We start from the raw sequence: 23539 nt of genomic DNA, 5'->3' as shown, positions 1-23539 counted from the left end.
AATTTGTCTTTATGCAACATTTTCCCTTACTTATTGAATTCATTAAAATTATGCCCAGCACCCTGTTAGGGTGTAATGGTCTAACAAAGTCTGAAATGTAGGTAATATTTTTATAAGCCATTGAGCCAATGTTGAATGCAGAGTGCTGCATGTTAGCACTGTGAAGCAAATATACTTATTCTAAGGACGAACAAACATGCCATCATTCAGGGATATATGGGTTAATGTGACATACTGGTTCAAATGTCAATTTATTCATCAATTAGTTAGTGTATAAGCTGTTATTTGGCAAGGGTTTAATTTTTGTTGATTTTGCAAATACATTCTGGACTGCAAATTTAACAACATGCCAAAGTATCTCCATACGATAGGGTAATAGCATACTTTAAATAGCCTAGGTGTCAAATTGCGAAAATAACATCTTGCCAAAATCTTCGTAACCTCCTTCTTCATGAAAATATCTGTGCACAAAAGTAGGAACTTATACAGTATTTCCAGAATTGTGGTAAGCAATATGCTGAAAATACAGCATTTCATAATTTCTGTTCAATATTAAAGTACCTAGCTAAGGCCACAGCATAGATTGCACTTTGCTGCATTGTCATGGTAATTTATTCATTTTTAAACACAGTGCCATAATCTAATTCTGTAATGTCAAGTCATGTGAAAGAGCTACGTAATTGGATGCACTAGAAAGCAAGTTCAAGCTCATCTGACTCCAAAACATACAGGTATCCATTAAAAAAAATATATATTATGCTATTATACTCTAGCCCTCGATCATAATTTTGCACAACACAGGCAATTCTTACAAAAGAGTGCTGCTAGTTTAAAAGCATCTGCCATTTAAAACATAATGAGATTATCAGCTTGTGGATCGCACCTGCCCTATAAAGATATGTGGTACAACGATGCAAATTCACAAAGGGCACTTAGCATCAGCAGGACTTACATAGCATACCCGATGGTAGTTAGTGCAGCCATTAGAGGATTGCTGTAGCGTACAACCAAGATCATATGGCGTAACATGATTACTCCATTTATGTGATGAATTATATGAGAAGCATGCTTTATATTTTGCCGTCATAGGATCATTTATTCTCCTCTCTTCGACAAAATTCCATCATGGATTTTACAAATGAGACACTCTAGCTTTACCGGCATATCGGCATGTTCCTGTTGTCTATACCATAGTGTTAAAGTATTCTTATTGTGAGATATTGTATCATTAGTTGAAGTCATCACACTGTAGTATTTTGCTGTATAAACCAGAAAAAGATACAGTATACCACTTCTTTTTTTAATTCAAACTGTCACATATATCAATATACTGCTCGTAGTAGTAAATACTGCCCATCAGAAGGTTTTATGGTCTGCAGCGTTTGGTAGCTCTACCAGTTGTGCCAGTAGATTGTTTATATTACTTGATTTCAACATATTATTCTTATTCTTTTTCTGATGGGGACTTGTTCCTTGTATGGATGCAAAGATGCAGACCTGCTTGTTTTTAGTACATTTTTTGTTGTCATCATCCAAAATGAAAGAATGACAATTAATGAAAATTGTTGTCATTGAAATCTGTTGTAGCATGCTCAGCACATGCACTTGCCCCTCTTTTGACTTAAAATGTACATGTAATCATGTTTTCAAAGTTCTTCTTTTACTTTGTATCAGTTGCTATATGCACTGCAAAGTTTGGCAGCCTGCCAATGTTAGATAGTTTGTTCTATGATAATAGCGGCTCTAGATTTTCTTTTGTCCATAGTGATAGTTTAAACAAACCAAACAAAAATCAGGTATTTTTTTGTGTAAAGAATGTAATTTTTTGTACTTGTAACATATGGCAGATCAATCTCCGTTCAGCTGTTATGCTGCCATGTATAGACAAGTATTAGTAGAGATATAAGAACCACATTTTCCCATTCATTGTATTTCAAGGCACATAAATGTGTTGACAGATTCTCACAGTCCAAGTAGTATGGAAGAAAACCTCAACAGCCAGAAAAGAGAAAACCACATGATATCTTTCAGAAAAAAGAAAGAAAAAATGTGTGTACATGCCACACACATGCACACAAACACGCGCAAACAAGAATGTGTATGAGCAAAACAGGCAGATTCCCAATGTAGAAGAGCAGCCGAAAGCCCTGAATGATAGATTTTGGTTGATGTGTGCTGGTGCAGCTTTGCGATTATGTTTTGAAATGAATCGCTGGTTGGCTAGGGGCTCTGAGTCATGGCGTGTCCTGGGAATGTTGCACTGATAACAATACCAGACTCATCTCCTCTCGTTCTGGATGCTAACATTGATTCCCATATCAATCTTGTGAGAGTTAGCTTTACTTCTCCCTCTGTTCCTTTTTCTCCTCTGGCAGTTAGTTGAATGTTTTCACCAAAGATAGTAGAGATAATAAGATACGAAGGCGCGCGATAACAATGGACACAAAATGGCTACCCTACAATGACGATACAAAAAAGAGCTAAGTACAAACTCAGTACACCTAGGAACATCATTCATTTCCAAAGGTAGTGGTATCTTTATTATCTTAAAAAAGATTTAAAAATTATAGTCGTAGCTTTTTTTCGATTAAGGGGATTATTTTGAAGAACGAGATTTTAGAGTAATAAGGATTATTTCGTGGAGGTGAAAATTTGGCAACAACATGATCTCGCAATCAAAACGCTTGATAAACAACAACAACATCTTCAAAGACAGCGCGTCCCAGGCAAAGACAGACGCGCTGTCCCTGAAGCCGCTGAGAACTGTTGTTTATCAAGCGTCAAGGCAGCGCGTCTCAGGTGATGTGCGTATACGCTTGAAGACCGCGCGCTGTTTATTTGTTTTGTACAGGATTAGCGCGCACTTTCGTGTCTTATTAGTTAAGCGTCTTTGGTTTTCACTGTACAGCAAATGTAGCATGATCATTCTGGGTCCATACTTTGTATCAATCTCAATGCATGTGATGAAAGAGAACGTCACTTTTCTCACTTTCTGCGCACATATCAGTTTTATGTTAGTTCTTAGGCAGCAGAAGGGGGTGGGTGTCACCCTCCCTTTAGTCCCCTCCCTCCCCCCCCCCAAAAAAAAAAGCAAACATACAAGAAAGTGTCCCTTTCTTTTGAGTTCAACATGTCTTTTTTCCCCTTTGTGCCCATACTCAATGAAATGACACTTTCATGGTGTGATATCTGTTTTATAATTCAGATTTTCTCCCATGCCCCTCAGGATCATTTAGCTGCTCACTTCACAGTCAGCAAGTATGGTGAAAGGTGTGTCTTTCCCTCTTTTGTGAGATGACTTTTACCCTTTAAACACAGTTTTTGGGGAAAAGAAAGTGTCCCTTTGAAGCAACAAAAATTGCTGGGGGGGGGGAGGGAATTGGATTTGGATGAGGTATCAAGCATAGTGGCTGGTAGTCGTAGTGCACCCAGATGATCACAAAAGTCAGAAAGTCGTGCGCCTTCATCATAATATCCATCCATCCATCCATCTTGTCCGATTATCAGGAGATGGTGGGAACATCTGTATGATTGGCTTCTGGCTGCATGGCTGGCCATGTGTGACGATAATTATGGTAAGAGTACCCCTAATCTGTCATGTAGGGCACATTAGATTGTGTGAAGGATGTGACAGCACTATATGTCTATGGGACAAGACAAGATAAAACATGACAGATCACTCAATTTCCCATTAAATTGTGCATCAGAAGGGTATTAAGGGCAAGGGTAATAAATAGTGATATTCCAATCATTTGGGGACAGCATTTCATGTGTGGTTCAAAACATGTTTAACCCATTTGAGGTTATTGAGCCTTTCTTCCTGCTTATTCAATTGGCAAGTTGCTAATCATGGCAAGCATTCGAGGGAAACTTATTTTGTTATTACTGTATGCTTTGCCCTTACATTACCGTATTCAAGCTAAGCAACATAGTGATGTGACTACCACTAGCTGCGACTTGACTAAAGCATCCAAGTTAGTTTACACAATGTGTATCTGTCCAACCAGTGTTTGCTTCTTTGTTGTACTATATTACATTAAAAATCTCTTGCATCTCATGCAATCAATAGCAGCATTCACATAGGAGTTATCATTTTTGTCATCATTTGCAAAAACAAAACAGAACAAACAAATAGGCCTAAACAACAAACAAATGACAAAAAATGTGAACAAAAAGCACAGCTGCAAATGAAGTGCTTTCAGTCTCTAGTTGCAAGCTTGCAATATGCTTGCATTTGGCTTGTGACAATATTTCACAAATTTCTATCTAAGGATAGTGAGTTAAATTTTGTCATGACTGCAGACAAAGCTGATCAGTAGAGCTCATACTCCTTGATCTTTGCCTGAAAGAACTGTATTATTTAAATGTTAATAAAGTTTACATAATGTACCCCAAAACAGATGAGATCTCTTTTTCATGTGCCTTGCACTTTTACATCTTTTATAAATGTTTACATGAGTGATGTTACCTTTGTAATGACTGGTTACATTGAATAGAGAAAGCAGTAAGCATAATGAATTGATCAAAGGATTGATTTATGTATGACATCACTATGTTGTCCGTGAACCTGCAGCAGTATCTATCATGCATTCACCATCTATATATGCTTATAAATGCATGCGAGACTCTGCAGTAATGGCAGATTGTGCTGCCAAGCCGGATTGGCGACATAATAAAGATTATTTTCTTCTCCTGGTGATAATCATGTTGGACGATGTACATTTCAGTCCATTCTGTTGAAGAACCACTCAGGTAATGTAAGCTTTGATGTCGAGTCAAATTTGGGAACAGGAAAGTATTTCTCATCATGCTCATTGTATGTGAAAGGGATATTTCTTTAAATGTATCATGTGCTTAGCTTTATTGCGACACTAATATTCTAATTTTGATAAAATCAAATGGAAAAGAGGAGGGGAGATGGTAAGAAAAAGCAGCTTGCTGTCATTTTTCCACAACATTATTTGTTGACAGGCCAGTATAGTCACTTATGAGAGGTCAGTGGCCAAGTGAATTGAGAATTGTTTTGATAGCAAAAGGTAGATCGATTATGGGATCACGCGTTGTTTATCATTGTGGACACCCCGGTAATGGCGCAAGACTGGCCGTGTGGTCGTTACAAGGGCTCATGGGAAGCCATGGGGGGCCCCCGTAGGCAGGTAGACCATGTACCGTTTATGGAGGCGATAGTCCGTGATGGATAGCGGGATTACCATGGGAATTGGGGTGGAGGGTGGGGGAGGGGGATGTAAGATGCTGTCATCCATGGAAGAAAGAAAATGGAGGAGGGAGTCGAGGGGATGCAGGAGGATGAAGAGAGTGAGGGATGCTTTACAGGCAGGTGTAGCTAATTCCTAGAAGCGATGAGGGAGTTAATGCTGGCAGTGAGAGAAATTTGTTGTCGCCCTGTCTGGCTTGTGAATGACAAGGAAGGATGGTCGACTCAAATGAAAGTTAAAGGTACTTCAAGTCTAAATTTTGTGTGCCCCAGATAGAAGACGGTAATTGATGCTTGTACATCAGTTTGGTAGAGACCCCAACCACATATAGTTCGACCTCGATTATCCGGCCATGTCGGGACCGGCGCTCATCCGGATAAGCGAATTGGCCGGATATGGGAGACACAATGTTAATGTATATAGCTGCCGTCCAAGCTGCCATCCCCGTGCACTGGCAGCTAGGCAGGTAGCGTACCCCGCAACGGTGGTGTAATCTATGGTAGCCTGCGCATGTAGTCCCTTCTTCAGAAAAATAAAGTATAAATTATGTGAAAATCATACATGTTTTACCTCATTAGATATTGAGAAACCTATCATGCACATCTTATGAAATTAGTGAAATAGATCCATGAAAGTCACTGTTTTTTCTCAATTTTTGGATGAAAAAAAAAAGTCCTTCAACGCGTGAACGCGTCCGGATAATAGAGATTTCCGGATAAAAGGAGGCCGGATAATCGAGGTCGAACTGTACCTAGGAAGTGCAGATTTCTGGTGCAACTTACCAGATGAAGAGTCTTATAGTTCTTGAATAGTTTCTCTTTTAAACTTTCACTGAAATGTTGGCATTCACAGGGGTAAACTGCATGACCTGTTCTTCATTGATTATTAGTATGCTTATTGGTTTTATTATCTTCTTTTTTTTTAATGGGTAATATCTACGTAGATGTGAATAGATAGGACTATGGATGCAACTGCATGGGACCATGAAACTGTTGGCTTCAACTCTCATCTATTTTGATGGCTAATAGCTGCTCTTGGCATAATACGCTGGCAACATTATCTATTGTCTGGATATTGGTCTTCTGCATCAAATTAAGACCATAAGTCTAAAGTTTAAAAAAAAAAGTGACATCACATAATATACCCTTTGATTTTATTATCAGCTGAGTACAAATTTATGTCAGATATGCCAGAAAATTAAGGGAGGAGAGAAGAGAATTTGGTAAAAATTGATCCTCTGTTGGTCTGTGTCTCAGAATTCTCTGTATGTGACCTTATACCCTTGCCATCCCATCGTGCACACTACGGTCTTTCCTCTTTTCAGTTCCCTTTTCAGTTAGTCATGTGATTTTAACTGGATGTGTGCAGTTGAGACTTTGTCTTCAAAATTGCATTTTGGTACCAAATGTAAGAAGGAAAGCCCTTTATTTGGCTTCTAGAAACAAGATGGACAGAAATGAAGGCAAGTGATTAATTAATGTGAACAGATGTGATGGATATCATTAGAGATATTGTAAATGAGAGAAACAAACTTCATATATGTTTTCAAGTCATGGTTGTCAATGGAAATCTCAAGTTTTGAATATGAACAGAAAGTCACTCTTTTCCTAATACATGTATCTCTCCCTCTCTCTGTCTGTTTCTCTTTCTCTTTCTCAAGTCACAGTCCACGCTTGCTTATGGATCATATTGACTTGAGTGTCTTGCAGGGTTCATTTCCCAGATTTCAGATATGAACGATTGTTTGTCAGGCAGCGTCATTAAAACCCCATTTCCTCAATCCCCCCGCTGGGAGTATCTCTGCACAATTTTGATGGTCAGGTGCACATGGGAATACCAGTTCTTTCATCTCGAATAAAAGAGCACTGCAATCCATTTTTGGGCGCATGGCTCCCCATAGATACTGAACATCTGTATTGGGTGATCTCATCCAGATTACTGAGTTGTATACATGTTGAGTCACAGGGCACTATGGAGCCCTTAATATTCAGTTTTTGCACAGTTCTTCAATTTGTCTTCATCTTGTTGCCCATGGTTCCAGTAATCAGAGTGATAACACTCTGACCACATCCTCCCTCTTTGGGAAAATAATATATGGTGAGATATATAATGTGATTATACATTGGGAATATATATTTTTTATATCTTATTTGGTTTTTGTAGTTTTTTGTTTTTGGTTCAGTGCGATTTACTTTTTCATTCAAACAAATACAATGAAGTTCCAAAAATACAAGCAATGGCAAATGCAATGATTAGTATTTTAATTAACAGTGGATCACACGAGTAAAAAATCATGGGCAGTGGTGTGATGCAATAGATATTGTGGAACAGATGAAGTGTTAAAGGGATGGTACAGTATTGGTGGAGATGAGAGTTGGGCTCTTAACTTTTTGCAAGATACCAAGAAAACACTTATGAAATAGTACAGAGCATACCATTTTAAGAGGAACTCAAAGTTTATTTGATGAAAATCGGATTTGGAATGCCTGAAACATCAAAAAACAAAGTAAAATAAAGCGATCACAATAAAATGTGAGTCCCACACTTTATTAGAATTGCTCTGTTTTGGATATCTCAGCCATTTCAAAAACAATTTTCATCAAATCAATGTTGAATTCCTCATGTAATTACATGCTCGTTCATATTTCATAAGAGGTTTCTCATTATCTCACCAAATAATGTTAGAAACCTGAAATTAGGTTTCACCCAAAACTGTACGATCCCTTTATGTTGAAATTGGTGATAATACAGTCCAACCTCTCATATCCGGCTTCCTTTTATCTGGCTATCTCTATTATCTAGATCGAATCTTGGCATGATTTTTTTCCCAATCTAATTATTACGAAGAAAAGAGGGATTTCAAACTCAAACAAAATTCCTACACAAACTCACATAAATTACATATTATTCTCAACATAATTTACATACATTTACATAAAATGTTCTTGTAATATGCATTCAGACATTCACTATTTCCAAATCACTGCAGTGTCTATGCTGCCTGCAAAATGTTACATGTAGCTACCATTGGGTAGTCACCTGTGTGTATTTAACATTGAGTCTCGGATATCCGGCCAAATCGCTTATCCCGATGACTGCCAGTCCCAACATGTCCGGATAAGAGAGGTCAGACTGTACTGTAAAGTGATATCATGGACCTGGCCAATGTGATCACAAACCTGATGCTCCTGCTTGTTCCTCAACACAGATTTGCACTGCAGAAGGTGGCAAGATTACGATGACTCATAGAGCGACCATGTGACCAGCTATTACATTTTATGTTTTTACAATAATAGATTTCAAGTTCATGCAAAATGTCATTTTTACATTCTTGAAAAAAATAAACAAACACACGTGTTATGGAATTTTCATTAAGGATTCTCTAAGTAGTACATGCAGGTATTACATTTTTAAACCAAAGAACAATTCTTCCCCTGGAGTATAAAAAAAAATCACATCAGTTTGTTTGTTTTGAATTTTATCTGCAGAGTTGGCAGGCCTGCCAAAGTGATCCCAGATTGACACATGCATGGAAAAGGTCCCAATGACATACATGTCCCCACATCATGTCATTCATGCAAATTGAGAGCTTGCTGCTGTAGTGAAGATGAAGGGCTCAAAGCTAATCTGCTGATGAACTTTGTCTATTTTTAAATGGATGTGAGTGCTATTAGCCAAGCCTGTATTTCAGTTTACATGTAGATTCAAGCAGACGGCCCTGTACAGATAATGATCCCCATGTATTAGTGATGCAATGTCAACTAGGACAGATGAAGGCGAAGCAATTTTGGATGTCAAACTGTGATGATGTGCTGAAAATAATTTCCCAACGGTGCTCCACAACTGCATGTATGTCTACTGGTATAATAGGTAATGTTCTGATGATGTGTTAAGCTATGAGAAATGAACCATAGTTATCAAGCTTTTCAACCCACTTTTTTTAAGGTGTTTAGATTAAGCTGCTTTTTATGTGTAAGGTCAAATGTTTTTATCACAAAAATCATTCTCTTGCCATATAACTGCAATAACTAATATCATTCTGATGAACTACATAGTTCTGCCTCAATCATTGACATTCTCCTAGAGTATGCACCAGTTCATCAGCCAAGCTTAATTACTCCTCTTAATCACCACTGTTTCTGCCACCCTGCAATGACAGAGTAGCAAGCAGTTTCACACTGAAAACATAAGTCTAGAATATCAGGTGGTGGGTCTGAGTGTGTGTATTATTTTCTATCATTCCCCATCTGTGACATTTCATGTATATTCTAGTTGATAACCAAGATTGAACAATCTTCTGAGCAACCATTGGAAAAGTCTGAACTCTATCTCTACTATTCTCACATAATCCATTACTGTATATATTTCATCACCATAACAAGCAGTGAATGTGAATATTTTTTTTTTTTTTTACTCTTGACTTTTTTTATCCCATGGCAAGCTAGAACCCTCTAGGTGCTTTCTAAAATCTGAAGACAACACTAAGGGCTATTGTTCCAATTGTGCACATAGAGACCTCTGTCAAAAAGACCACCACGGCTATTTAAGCGCTTTAGTTTCTCTGTGTGATAGGGGATCATTCTGAAAGCATTACTTCCCTCGAAATAACCTTGATGTGTCTAGGGTGCGGGAGTCTGGGAAGTCAATTTCATGATTGGTGAACATGTAGGATGATGATGGGGCTGCAGTGAAATGTGGCGGCTGCTATAAAAAGGGCGCTCAGTGCCAGAATGTATTACACCTTGTGCAGGTACACCTTCTCAATACTCCGTGATCACCACCCTTCTGATCTCCATCTTCTCCGAGCTCTAAATCTCATTCTTTTGCCCAAGAATGACACCTGTAACACTGCATTGATCACACCTCCTCTCACACTGTATCATTGTCCTTTCTTCATTTTGTTTCGTTTTCAAATGACTTTTGATTTTTTACCAATAGTTTGCAGACACATTAATAACAAGTGAGAATGATTGGTAGTGGAAATTGTGGATGCGGGAGGTATTTTCAATATATTTCTGGTACTGTTGAAGATATTTTTGTGCATGGGAGTAGAAAAAAGAGGAAGGAAAAAAAAAAAGAGAAAGAAAGAACCTTATTCCAAATTAGCAGTAGATAAGCAGTACAGTCATTTTACAATCAAGTCATACGGTCATACCCAACTTTCTTATAATTTCTTGGTTATAGTATCAATGTGAATGACGATGATGTGAATGGTGGTGATTGTTTAAGAATACAGATCTTGCTACTTTGGAGACATCAATGGTTTTACTCATCATATTGAGCTGTGTTGTATAAGTCTGTTGTGTCAAATTTGATGGATTACAAAACTTGTCTGAAGCCTGGGAGATTGGATAAGGGATTTAATCATTACTGTCGATGATAGGAGATGCAAAGTTGTTCTTTTGAGCACCAAGAGAGATGAGTGTTTTTAGTTGTAACATGTGCAAGTGTCTTCATCCCCGACTCCTTGCTGTTCCCGATTGAATGTAGGATTTCTGATGGCATAAATAATGAAGAAGTGCTGAAGTACAAGGGGATCAGGATGTCTCTCCACACAGGAGAGGCCCCCTGATCAGTTGGGATGACCCAAGATTTGCAAATGTCAGACATTTTTAGACCGAAGCTGGCAACCACATCTCAAAAGACTGTGGATGTTGGAGATGATTCACAAACCCGATTTGGTATTATTGTAGTTTCCTATCAGACTCTTCCGAAAAGTTAAAAGCATATTTTATATCAAAGAAAGGATATTGGCCATTTGTTGATCTACATTTGATGCACTTATGTTGTGATCTATTCTGATAATTAAAGACCCAGTAGCATGGGGACACATGGATGATATGATTGAATCAATCTTCATTTGCTGCCCAATTGGGTACTTCCAAAAAAAAAAACCAAAAAAACAAAACAAACAACAACCCCAAAACATGAATAGCATCCTTCAGCGAATAACATTTAAGCATACGCTCATCGGTAGCAGTTGATTCTAGTCAAGAGTCTGCTTTTTGTGTGTACTAACATAGAGATCAGTGATGAAGTTGTACATAATTTGATACGGGGATTCTTGAATTATATCCAAGCTTCCTTACTCCAAGGTATCCCAAAGCTAACGGATCTTCAAGAGCAGCTGTATGGAGTCAATACTGTGCTATCCTTTGGCTCTGCATGTATCAGAATGGTTTGTTATGATGCCACAGTTTTCTTGTCTCTTGATGTAGGTAGATCTCTGGTGTGGATAAAAAGATTTTAATAACAAAAGGTTTCCAGATCATGTTTTGACTCAACTCTTTATTGGGAATTTTAATTCCTGATGATGCAAAATGGCAAGTTGAATTATGGTAGAATGTCATTTTATGTCTTTAGCAAAGCACTTTGTTGCAGTTTCTCTCTTTTTACATTTTGTGATGCAATGTGTCAAAGGGCATGCATCATGTGGGTTTTGCTTTGTCTGTAGCCCCATTAATTCACATTGATGTCAGAAAATCTTGGCCGAGTGACCTGGTTCTGTCACTGGGAAGCACATTTGTAAGAGAAATATGTTAGTGAAGCGTGATGGTATGGTCAAGAGGAATGCCATCAAGTGCACTGAAGTGGACAGGTGCTATCCGAAAATTATTCGTCGATCATCTAGTAAAACCTCCCTCTAATGGTAGTGGTCTGCTTTTGAAATATTTGAAGCACTTATATGCACTCTGATTCGTGGCAACCCATCATGTTAAATTTGATTACCATTATAATAAGTGTCTCAAGGTATCTCCACTACAACGATCTCCTCTTCATGTCTACCTTGGGATAGTAGCCAACGACACATGAACGGTCTAGACCGTGCTTTAAGTAGGCTAATCATATTATTGTGCTGGTCCGTTGAGCAGGCTGCAATCTCACATTTGTCACTTGATCTTGAGGTTTACCTGAGTCTTGTCAAACCCATTATCATTTTACCTCTGCTGACCACTGGTATCCTTGACCATAATTATGTGACTGTGCATCACAAAACCAACAAAAAGTTGCATGCTTTGATTTTACGTGAGGACTCAAAATAAGTGAAATGAGTCAACCAAGTCAGTCTTGAATTTTTCATATTTTCTGAAAGAGCTGTTCTTCTTGTACATTACTCCATAGTTTGGGATCATAAAATGAATGGAAATGTGTATTTGCAGCAGTTTTTCTGCAACCTTTTTTTTTCTGTAAAGTTAGTGAGATCAGGTATGTCTTAGATGCCCCATTTCATTTCTTGAAAATCCTTTACACTTTCTTCGCTTTCAACTCTCATGACTTTTGAAAGAATAATGCTACTGCTTTGAAAGTTGGCATTAATCATGGACAGAATTTGTTAATAAAGCATGCTTAATTTCAGCTCAATCTGATAATCCCTTTATTGTTTTTGCTTCGGCCGTTTTCATCCTGTTTTTTTGTCTCATTCATTGCACAGCTAGCACAGTTTGGTGAGGATTAAGGGTTTGAATAGACTTTGTTCTTCAGAGCCTCTTTTCTCAGTTCACACTTTTCCAGAGTATGTGCTTTCTTTCCTATATCTAGATAGGTTAGGAGAGTCCATTTGAATTGATTTATACACCATTTTAAAGCTTACAGTGCTCTTTCAGAATCTGCCCTAAAAATCCATGTCTGGAGACTTTTTGTTGGCTTTGTGATGCAGGGTCACATATGAGATCAGCTTTTGTCTTGAGGTGACATAAGATATCCTAACATTATTTTCAAAAAGCCTGCTCATGAAATGCGTGGAATTCTATTTTATGCATTTGCGGTAGGAAGGTTTTTTTTTGTTTGTTTGTTTGTTTGTCTGTTTTGTTTGTTTGTTTTGTTTTTACTAAATAAAGTTTTACAAGTAGGCTCCTAATCTGGAGTATGTTGTAGAATGCCAGCTGCAGGATGAAATATTAGGAAGAAATAGCCATTTTTTGCAAGCTGTGACAATTCCTTGTAAACCTAAGGTTTCATACCACCTGGTACCAGTCTTGAGCATTCAACTAATGTGGCAGTATACGGGATATCATTAGCAGTGTAATCTTTTATGAATTGGGACTTCCTGACAGTTTGTGCAAGTGGCTAAATTTGTGATGCTGGAGCACAGCACTCTGGTACCTAATGTGTACTGGGTACCACCACATACGCATTCACGTGGCATTCATGTTGATATTGAAGAGTTAATATTTTCGCATGTTATGTCATGAATAGCACCAGGCTTGTGAAATTCACAAAAATCAAACCCCTGCGAGACATGGCTTACCATAAAGTTGACATTTTTTGTGGTTTGGAAATTTTCATGCATTTTACGCAACCAGAACCATTTCTTTTTTTTTAAACAAAATCAAGCTGCTACCTTTAGAAGAGGATTTTTCAGGGTTTCCAAAAATATAAGAATTAATCAAGGGCGGATTCTCATAAAAGGCTCATTTTTCCGCAGACATTACAGTTTAAAGTGATGAAAATCCCTTTTGTCAACAAGAATACCAGCAAAATCAGTGTGCTGTGATGCATAATTGGGAAAGTAATTACCAAGCCAATAACCTTTCTACTGAGGTGATGAAAGATTTACAGACACCACAAACTGAAGTTTTGCTGCTGGGTAAAGCAGATATTAACTATATTACAGACTTAATGACTTTGCACCCATCCGTTGACTCAATGGAGTGGTAGTCAGTTTTTTTCCCCAAACCAGGACACCTTTCTAGTGGCACATCGAAAGATAAAAGTCCACTCACTCAATTTTGCTGCTCACTAAAGCATGGACTGACCGTTGTATGGACTTAATAACTGTGTGTCCATACAGCCACTGTAATTTCTCCTTTTTTTCCCCCCTGTTAAGTTGTGCTTGAATAGTTGGCAAAAGCATTCCAATTTGGTTCTCAGTGGTCCATAAGCAGATGTCTAAAATTCATATATATGTCTACAAGCAGAAGATTGTCATTAAGTCATGCTCTACACTGCAATTGTATCAAATGAGTGCTACATATTATACTGATCAGTTGTGTTTGAAACAAATAAAATTTGAAGTCAATATTAAGACATTTGTTCTGATATTGGTCTATGGAAGAAATTTTGATGAAAAAGCAATGATCAGGGTAAGTGCCTTTAATGCCGGCAGGAAATACAAACAATTCAGAAAATCCTAAATATACCTTTTTCCCCTACTAATAGATAATGGGCTCAATAGTGGACTACAATAGTAACATAACAAGAAGACTGCCAATGTTTTGTCCCTTTTGATACAAATTCCACATGGTAAATTTTTTGACAGGTCATATCATGTATTCAGCATTTATACATGTTTTAAGAAAGTAATCGGTCAATGCCAAGCATATCATGTAGATGTATTGAGTCCCAGACATGCTACATATAAGATTAAAATTAATTTCATGATATCATCCACAACAAAGGTCTGATTTTTTTATTATTTTTTTTAGATATACTCTCATTTCTGTAGCTCCACTAGCACATGCAGTTGTACAACTTTAAAGAGTTAAAATAACAACAAAAATGAAGTTGTCACAGATTTTATATGTGTGTACCAGATTTTGGGACATTCTTGAATGAGCACAGGCATGCTTCTCCAAAGCATTCCAAGGGGGTTTGCTGGTCAGAACTTACAATGGATAGAGGGTGTCTTGTTCTTTAAGGAATTCCTGCTCACAAGCCATTTCAGACAGAGTGAATGTGACATACAAAATTCTGTTGAGTCCACATCTAAATCTACTTAATGTGTTTGTCTAACTGTAGAACAAACTTTTCCAATTTTGCCTTTAAAGGCACCTATAGCACGGACATGTCGTGTTGTATATTTGCTTATTTGACAGGCAGTTGGTATTTCTGGAAGTCGATGTACATTGATGAAAGACAAGTTTGTTGATAAACAAGAATTTGATGAGAAAAGTTGCTTCAGCTTTCAGATGACATTATTTAGGAGATATTGACGGGAATTTCACAGAATGAAAATACCAATATATATGTGATCATGCCATAAAAACAAATATAGGTGAACAAATAGTGTGTGTTGGCAATACTCATCATATTATGCAGTATAGTGACTATTTTCCCAACTTCATATCTCTTGCACTGGGACAGCTGGATCCCTCGATGAGAGTTGAATATTTTGTATTGTGTTTCTAATTTCTACCATTCAATTGGAAAATATAAACCAGACTGTTCAGTTAGCCCTTAAAAATGTTCTCTATGTTAACCATCAATTCATTGTGGTAATCATGACCCTCTAATAGAAGGAGTGGTCATAGTTCGGAATTTAAAGGACAAGTTCACCTTCATTAACATAAGGATTGAGAGAATGCAGCAATATTAGTAGAACACATCAGTGAAAGTTTGAGGAAAATTGGACAATCGATGCAAAAGTTATGAATTTTAAAAACTTTTGTGTTGGAACCGCTGGATGAGGAGACTACTAAGGCTCGTGATGTCATATGAGTACAACAGTATAAAGAAAATGTAAAGAAAATTCAACATATTTTCACTTTTTTCACATAGTAAAAGAGCACTTGACTTGCCTCTTTCTAAAGGCAATGGGAATAATATTACCCATAACATATGTCAGTAACGAGTCAAGGGAATGTGTACTTTTTTCAAAAGATGAAATTTTGTGAAATTCTCTTTATATTTTCCTCATATTGTTGTACGCATGTGACATCATACACTGCAGTAGTCTTCTCATCCAGTGGTGACTGCACAAAAACTTCAAAAATTCATAACTTTTGAACGGATTGTCCAATTTTCCTCAAACTTTCAATGATGTGTTTTACTAATATTGCTACAATCTCTCAATCCTTATGTTAATGAAGGTGAACTTGTCCTTTAAGAAATCAGACACATCAATTCCTGACTTTGTAATGATGATCAGTGGAATTATGAATGCTGTCAGTGATTATCCATATTATTATTTTTGTTATATTTGGAAATTGCCTATCCTGTGAATTAGAATAAAAACAGAGATATATTTAGAATATTCACAATTTTGTATGTAGATGAAGGTTTAGGAGCATAAAGGAAAGTGAAATAATGCTGATTTTTTTTTCTCCCCTGAAATTCTAATCTCAGTACACCCTCTGCAACACTTCATGGCATTAAAGGCACAAGTACCTTAAAATAGTCATGTGACATTGGCCACTGAAGGTCAAGATGTGATGTGGATTTGATATTCAAAATGATGACCCACATGTGGCATATGAACTCTGCGTCTCTCTGAGGAGTACAGTCATCTCCGCATGATCGGGCAGTGTCGTGCTGAGCATTTCTAATTGGATTAACTGGAGAGCATGTTTCATTCATGTCAGAGATACAACACACTAATCATGCTTTTGTATCACACACACAGCACAGTATGTCACTAAAGCCACAGTCTGAAGCTGGTCTCCAATATGCTGCGAAGTATCCTCAGTTGCAGCCAAGTCCCTGAAACTAATTTGTGTGCGAGGTTTCCGAGAAGTCTCGGTGACCTTGTGGAGAAACATTTCTGACCTACCAGAGATGTTGCCAAGATGTTTCCATGACTTTGGGGCAAAGAAGTTATCACCATATTCATAAATGGAGATGTCTTAGAAGTCCCTCTTGAGTTGCCTTCTTGGTGAGAGCACAAGTCATTTCTTGGTCTTTGGAATCACAGAAGTCGCGGTGACTGAACAGTTGCAGCAATCATGGCTCAGTCTTTTCCAGTGACATAGGCCACTTAGTGTTCTTTCACCTCTCAGCACCTCATTGTTTCTTCAGAATTTGAATAGACGTCCATCTTAAAAACTTGATGTGGGAAAGTATGAAAATTGATCATTTTTTTTTTTTTGGGGGGGGGGGAATTTTGCTCAGTTACCTATTAATGTCTCTTGATTATCAGGTAGATATAACATGCACTGGAACAGTTTGTTCAGTCTGTACCACACTTAAACTGAGTATCCAATAAAATGGTACTCGATTATGTGGGGACTACTGTATCAGTGAATGAACTTGATGATTTATAGCTGTGGGTCAAGGATAAGTGAATTATGAATACATTAGGAGCAACTCCCGCGAAATTGTTTGGTATATTAAGCATTTGTGATAAAAAGCAGGAAGCTAGCTTTATGCCAGTCTGTGAGAGTAAGCCTTGTACATGATTTGCTTCTCATTAGTATTGAAACTGAAATTGAAATGATTCAATCAAAAACAAACTTGTTGACAGAACCAGACATTTGAACTTGGTGAAATGAAAACATCTCTTCAAGCAGGCAGTGAGCTCTGCACGAAGCTGGTATGGTTGACAAATGTCAGGTGCTCTATTCTCACTACACACCAAAGCAGAAGGGAATGGTAGATAGAGTACATGCATCCAAAAAAGCATAGCTGCAGTTTTTAGTTTTTCTAACTGGTGGTAATTATGAATTTCCCTTGGTCTGATCAACAAATTCTTCTGCAGCCTGCACATCACAACCCTGCAAATTACAGTACTTAATCAGTGCCGAATGGATGGCAGTGGCGAGCAGATCCCAAAGACAGGATCCTGCACTGCCATCCCTCTCTCTCTCCTCGTCGACATTTCACCCTTCTGCATGTAATGAGATTTTGATGAAAGCTACATACGCCTGGTGATATATATGTCATAATCTCGTTGACGGGATCCCGCCGGCGCGGAGGGTTGAGCCGAAAAACGTGTTTTCACGGTGGGAGAGGAGTGCGGCCCCCGCCGTACTATCCAACAATTCAATTACACCGGTGTATATGAGCAGTTGATGAATAGAATGAGGATTGTTGGCGAGATATTGTGAGATGAGGGTGGGGTGGGTATAATGAGGGAGAAAGGGTAATGACAAATTGTTCTTCGTACCATTGTGTCAACGCCAAGGACATGTTACTTAGCTTGACATAACAAGAGGATTCATTTATCAGAATGTGCAATTGTAGGCAAACCAAGTATACTAGTCAACTTGTCTTGTTTTTAATGTGTTTTCATAACATTAACAAGCAGCATTAAATTCTGTATGCGATTAAACATTGATGCCGTAAGCTCTGGTTTTGTGGGAATGATACTATACTGATTTGGGTAGTGTTACATGTATAAATTATTGTTATTGTTATTATTATTTTTAGCATTATTATTATCAATACTACTATTAAATTGCTAAATCATTATTGTATAGAATGGCAGCAGATTTGTGTTTGCAATGATATAGATTCATTGATTTGTTTGTGTAGCCACTTGACTGGATTTAAAACAAATAGGACATTGAGCCATGTATTCTTGGTAATCAAAGGTAGATATGTAAGTAGTGCCCGTGGTGGGTGTACATGCTGTTTTGCCAAATGTGCATGATTAGTTCATTACCTGTATTTGTTGCTAATTATTCTTCTCTATGTGGACTTATTTTATCTCTTTTTGACAATATGTACACCAGACAAGACGAGAGGGAGAAATGTAATGCAACAGAAATCGTCGACTGCTGCAGACAGATAAACTGGTATTTACAGGTCATATGGAGAAAGCAGTGAGGATCAAAATATATGTGAAGCCCATTTATGTACTTGACATTTTGTTAACTCCCCTCAAAAAAAAAAAAAAAGATAGATAGATACAGTCTTCTTATACCAGGGTAGCCTATTCAGTGTTGCCACTGTTCTACCAGGGGGCCTTGTCATTACCCGAGTGTTGCCAGGTATGCATTTATACACCTGGGTCGAGAGGGACATGGTTGGTAAAAATATCTTGTACAAGGATATAGACACTTGAAGATATTTAAATTGGACACCTGTATGAAAAATGGGTTCAAATGATTGAGAAATTCTAACTCTACTTCATCACACATTGACAATGATTGGTAGATAGTGTGATTCAGGATGGAGCAAGATACTGCAGGAATTTGGTTCCTGTGAATTTGATTGGTTATTGAGATACCAGCTAGGCCTACCTACCTAGCTCATCCACCCCAGCCAGCAAAGGGTATTAGACTATAATGTACAAGCTACGTCCAGCAAGTTAGCAGGTGTCTGCCAGATCGTGAGGTAATGAGACTCCTGATGGGTAGCCATACAAGGTGTCATAACATGGTGCATCCATTCTCCTTAAAGGGGAAAGTCCATCATGATTTAAGTGTTGATATGTATGAAAACCAACAATTCAGAGATGTAAATCAGTGCATTTTTTTTTTTTTTTTTTTGGGGGGGGGGGTCGCACACATGAAAATGTTATGGATGGTTTAGAGAATAAGACAAAATATTTCAGAAAAATTCGAATGTTTACTGATCTACTTCTCTGATTTTTCTGTTTTCATACAAAGCAACATAATATCGATGTGGACTTCTCCCTTTAAAGGTAGCTCTTGTTTTTAAAACCCTGCCACTTCTTCACCTTTAATGTTGCAGAGGTAAGAGTGGCTGTCAAGTTTTAGTCATGTGTGCTTCTTGATTTTGAAATAAATGATTTTATCATTCCTCATATTGGTCTGTTGTTCCATTTTCTCAGAGTGCCTCAGATGTTACACAATTTTCTTGCAATCAATTTCAGGAGTTGCAGAGAGGGTTCTCACCCAAGTGTTGATGGCTGGATTTTGGCAACATTTAAAGTAGAACCTCCTGAAAGTTAACATGGTAGTCAGAAACCAGATATCACCTTGCTTTGAAGAGGTGTGAATTCACACTTAGGTTGGGAATAGTGGTTAAAATATTCATGGTATAATGTCTTGAATCAAGGCTAGTCCCGAGTTGATTTTACATCTAGGGAATACCCAGAGATGGTAGCCTACAGTTGGGCAAACATAACTTGCCACTGCTGATTGACTTTGGCTAACACTTTCTTTAAAACAAACACACTAGCCTGATTTCAAGGAAAAGATGATAAAAAAACACTAATGCCCTCAAAGAGGTGGAAGAACTTTTGGTTTGTAGCATGAAAACCTCAGCATTACACCAACATGGTAACCATTCTTAAATGATCAATGGTTATTGAATTATATAAAAAACTGTTATGAAGGTAATGAAAGATGAAACAAAGCAGTACAAACAAGAACTCATTCTTTACTTGTGCCAGGTAATGACACAAGTAAATTTGGAAGGATTTTTTATCTTTTGGCAGATAGGGTCATTGAACTTTGGAGTTCAAGCTGCGCGTATTTGAAATTTGCATATGTGCACTATAGCGTGTGCTCTGCTTAGGTGAGGCGCCCTAGAGCTGATGATGTAAACAACAGGCTTCTATATTGGAAATTTGGCGATTTTCAGAATGCTTGTATTTTGAGTGGAAAATGGGCTGCTTGGCAGAGGTCTGCACTGTATGAGTGTTTTTCTAGTTGATCATGTGATTGTAATAAAGGATATGAGAAAAGAAGCTATTTGTGATCAGAAAATTATTTGTTATGGAGAAAGCAGGGAAACAGTTGTGGGAACTGACATATGATTAGCTTCCGATGGAATTTAGTACCCAGACAAGTAAGATGGCAGCATCAAGCTTTAATAACCTTCCCACATCCCTTCCACAAACCATTTGATGCCAAAAAGGCCGATCAGTCGCGTTCGCTTACTCTTGAGACATTGATTGGTTTGTGGAACTGTTTGGTAAAACACACAATACTTGGCAGCCGAGAGAGACAGAAATGGGCCATCACCTATGGCAACCAATATGACCTGCACTTACCAATCCATAGATTATAACTGCCTGCTGGCTGTAGCTGATCAATTTCATTCTTTTATCTCTCTCATGCATGCCACTTTCTTCTTTTTCTTGCTTTTTTTTTTGTTGTTCCCTCTGTATATGTAAAGAAATGAAGAGTAGGGAATAACTTAGTAGATTGTATTTTTTTTAAATAAAAAGGATTATATGGTGAGGAAAAAAAATGTGATGCATATGTATACCTTACCATAGCAAAGCGTGCATGTTAATTTTCTGTCTGTCTGTTCTTCTTACGAAGTGTGCATACAGATATTTATCTCTATACCAGGTTGCTCATGTGATCTTCGGCTCAGGCTATGTATGTCATACATGGGTCTTGTGTGTGATGAAAGCTCCCCATCATGCACATGCAATTTTCTTTTCTCAAAAATTGTGTACAAGTATATCTAACTATCAAAATTATGTGAATATGTGTGTAAAATTTATGTTGTTTATGTTCTGTGTAAGAGTACATGTAATAAGAAATTAGGTAATGTGTATGGTTACCCTTGGGGCTATGCATTTCTTTGTCATATACATTGTAGATTTGTGATTCTTACTGTTTTATATTAACTGCATTCTTTCTCTCTGCATATTCTTGTATCTTGCAGGTAGACGTAGTAAGGAGAGTTCTATCATTTGACCTTGGCCAGAGGATTGTAGACATGTCAGAGCAAGAGGGCGCCACACTAGACGGAGGAGATGTCTTATTCACAGGTAAATATAATGCTCCAGTAACATAATGAGAAAATAGTGAACATCGATCATTTGATGCTCTTATGTTTAACTTTTTCTGTTAAGTGTACTTAAGATGGCATCAAATCCAGCCAACAGCATGATAAAAGTCTCATCAGAAATGCCCACAAAGTTAGAAAGTTATGGAATTTATCTGTTTCACATATGTTCACCAAGTGCAGGGAAATTGAAGGAGCTGATGATGTCATCACCTCAAGTTTGTCCCATTGATTTGTAAGTGCAAAAATGTTATCAAACTAATGTCTTTGGTCATTTTCTCTATAGTCATCAGTATCTTTCCCCTATAATGATTAGAACAATAATAATAATCGTATGAGCTAATACTCTATTCATTAAAGTGAACTTGAAACTGATAAAAAATGATAATAATTCATTGGTGGATCCAGAGGGGGGGGGGGGGGGGGAGGGGGGGGGCGCAACCGGCGCAAGCCCCCCCCCCCCCTTTATTTTTCGTTAAACACAAAAGAAAGAAAAAGAAAAAAATGAAATGAAACCCAGAAGTGGCACCAGAAATATTAGTTGTGCCCCCCTTTACAGAATTCCTGGATCCGCCCCTGCAATTAACATGTATACTGTAATGTGTATCTCCTATTCTTCTACAAAGGCTATTCAGTGGCTGGTTAGTTTATGTGAATGACCATGCTTAAAAAGTGAAATGTTTTGTTTCAGTCTTATGAGGAAAACGGGAACCATCTCGTCCCATGATTGATAGTGCCATCTTTACGTTGAAATGCAGTTAATTTGTATTTGTCAAAGTGGGATAATTTATATTGACATGGTAAGGTCAGTCCCCCATGTATTAAATGTAATGTACCAAGTTCCTCGCCTAGTACACTCTACTTCTTTATGGGGGGGGGGGGGGGCAGGGGGAGGGACTGTAAAGATGGTAAAACAAATATAGCAATGACAAGATAGTTTATACAGTGTAATTTTCACAAAGAAATTAACTGCTCCATCCTTTGCAAAATCACACACACACACACACACATCTACATACATACAGGATTGCAGAATTACAATGATTAGTTCAACATGGCAACATTGCATTAATATTCAGTTTCTTAGTAAAGAGAATAAGGAAGCTAAATTCATTGATTCGATCTGAAAATTTGACTTTTCATGAAAAAATGACAATATAGAAGTACTTCTTTTCGTATGTTTTGACCGAAATTCACTGTTGAAGAATGTGTTGCCTTGCCAAAGCATTATGAAGAAGATGCCAGTGTGGTTTTAATCTTACCTCACTTAGAGATATGTGTAACCGAGAGGCATTCTTCCCATATGAAAAATGAAACGAAGAGGTGATGAAGTAAAGGGTGATGAAAGAGAAAGTGAGAGACAGACATACATACATACAGACAGACATACAGACAAACAGATAGGGAGGACCAAGAGAGATTGTTTTACAAAGGTAACAAGTAGGAGGCAGCTTGTCTTCAATACATAGAATCTTGCTTGGTTGAAGAAACCAGCACATACTGTTATCAATTACAGCAAAAGATACATTTCCATTAGCGAAATTTGGAGGCCCCTCGGTGAATCCGTCACGAGAAATGTGGACTGTTGCCCTGGGGATTGGAGGAGGATACTTGTTCTGGCCGATGATGCCTGGTTTTCCCTGACATTTGGTAACCGCACTCTGGGAGAGGGAGATCAGATGATAAATCAAGAGTCGAGCCTTCCCGGACAGGATCAATGGACGTAGGGAGTACTGTCAAACATGATATATTCGTGGCATGAAATTTTCACGAATTGGAGCTGATGGCCTTTTTTGTGGCATGAAATTTTCGCAAATTGCCACTGGCATTCAATGCATATAGTGTAGACAAGAACTTTCACGTGCATTTTAATTTTACGAATCTTGGCGCTCTTAAAATTTGCAAAATTAGAATACACGCGAACATTCTCGTTTTACAGTACACAAAAATGTCAT

The 23539-nt window shown here is 37.8% G+C and overlaps 1 protein-coding gene across 1 annotated transcript in view; it reads left to right on the top strand.

Moving 5' to 3' along the window:
* The window catches only part of LOC140240925 (N(G),N(G)-dimethylarginine dimethylaminohydrolase 1-like), a 77626-nt gene that overhangs the window by 45301 nt on the left and 8786 nt on the right, over positions 1 to 23539 (top strand). Inside the window, exon 2 of the mRNA XM_072320697.1 lies at positions 21462 to 21567. Within this exon, the coding sequence (XP_072176798.1) occupies positions 21462 to 21567 (106 nt within the window). The remainder of the gene's footprint in view (positions 1 to 21461; positions 21568 to 23539) is intronic.

The sequence above is a fragment of the Diadema setosum genome, chromosome 17 (assembly GCF_964275005.1).
Source record: "Diadema setosum chromosome 17, eeDiaSeto1, whole genome shotgun sequence".
Classification (NCBI taxonomy): Eukaryota; Metazoa; Echinodermata; class Echinoidea; order Diadematoida; family Diadematidae; genus Diadema; species Diadema setosum.
The sequence above is the reverse complement of the archived record's forward strand: the minus strand, read 5'-3'. Positions and strand labels throughout refer to the sequence as shown.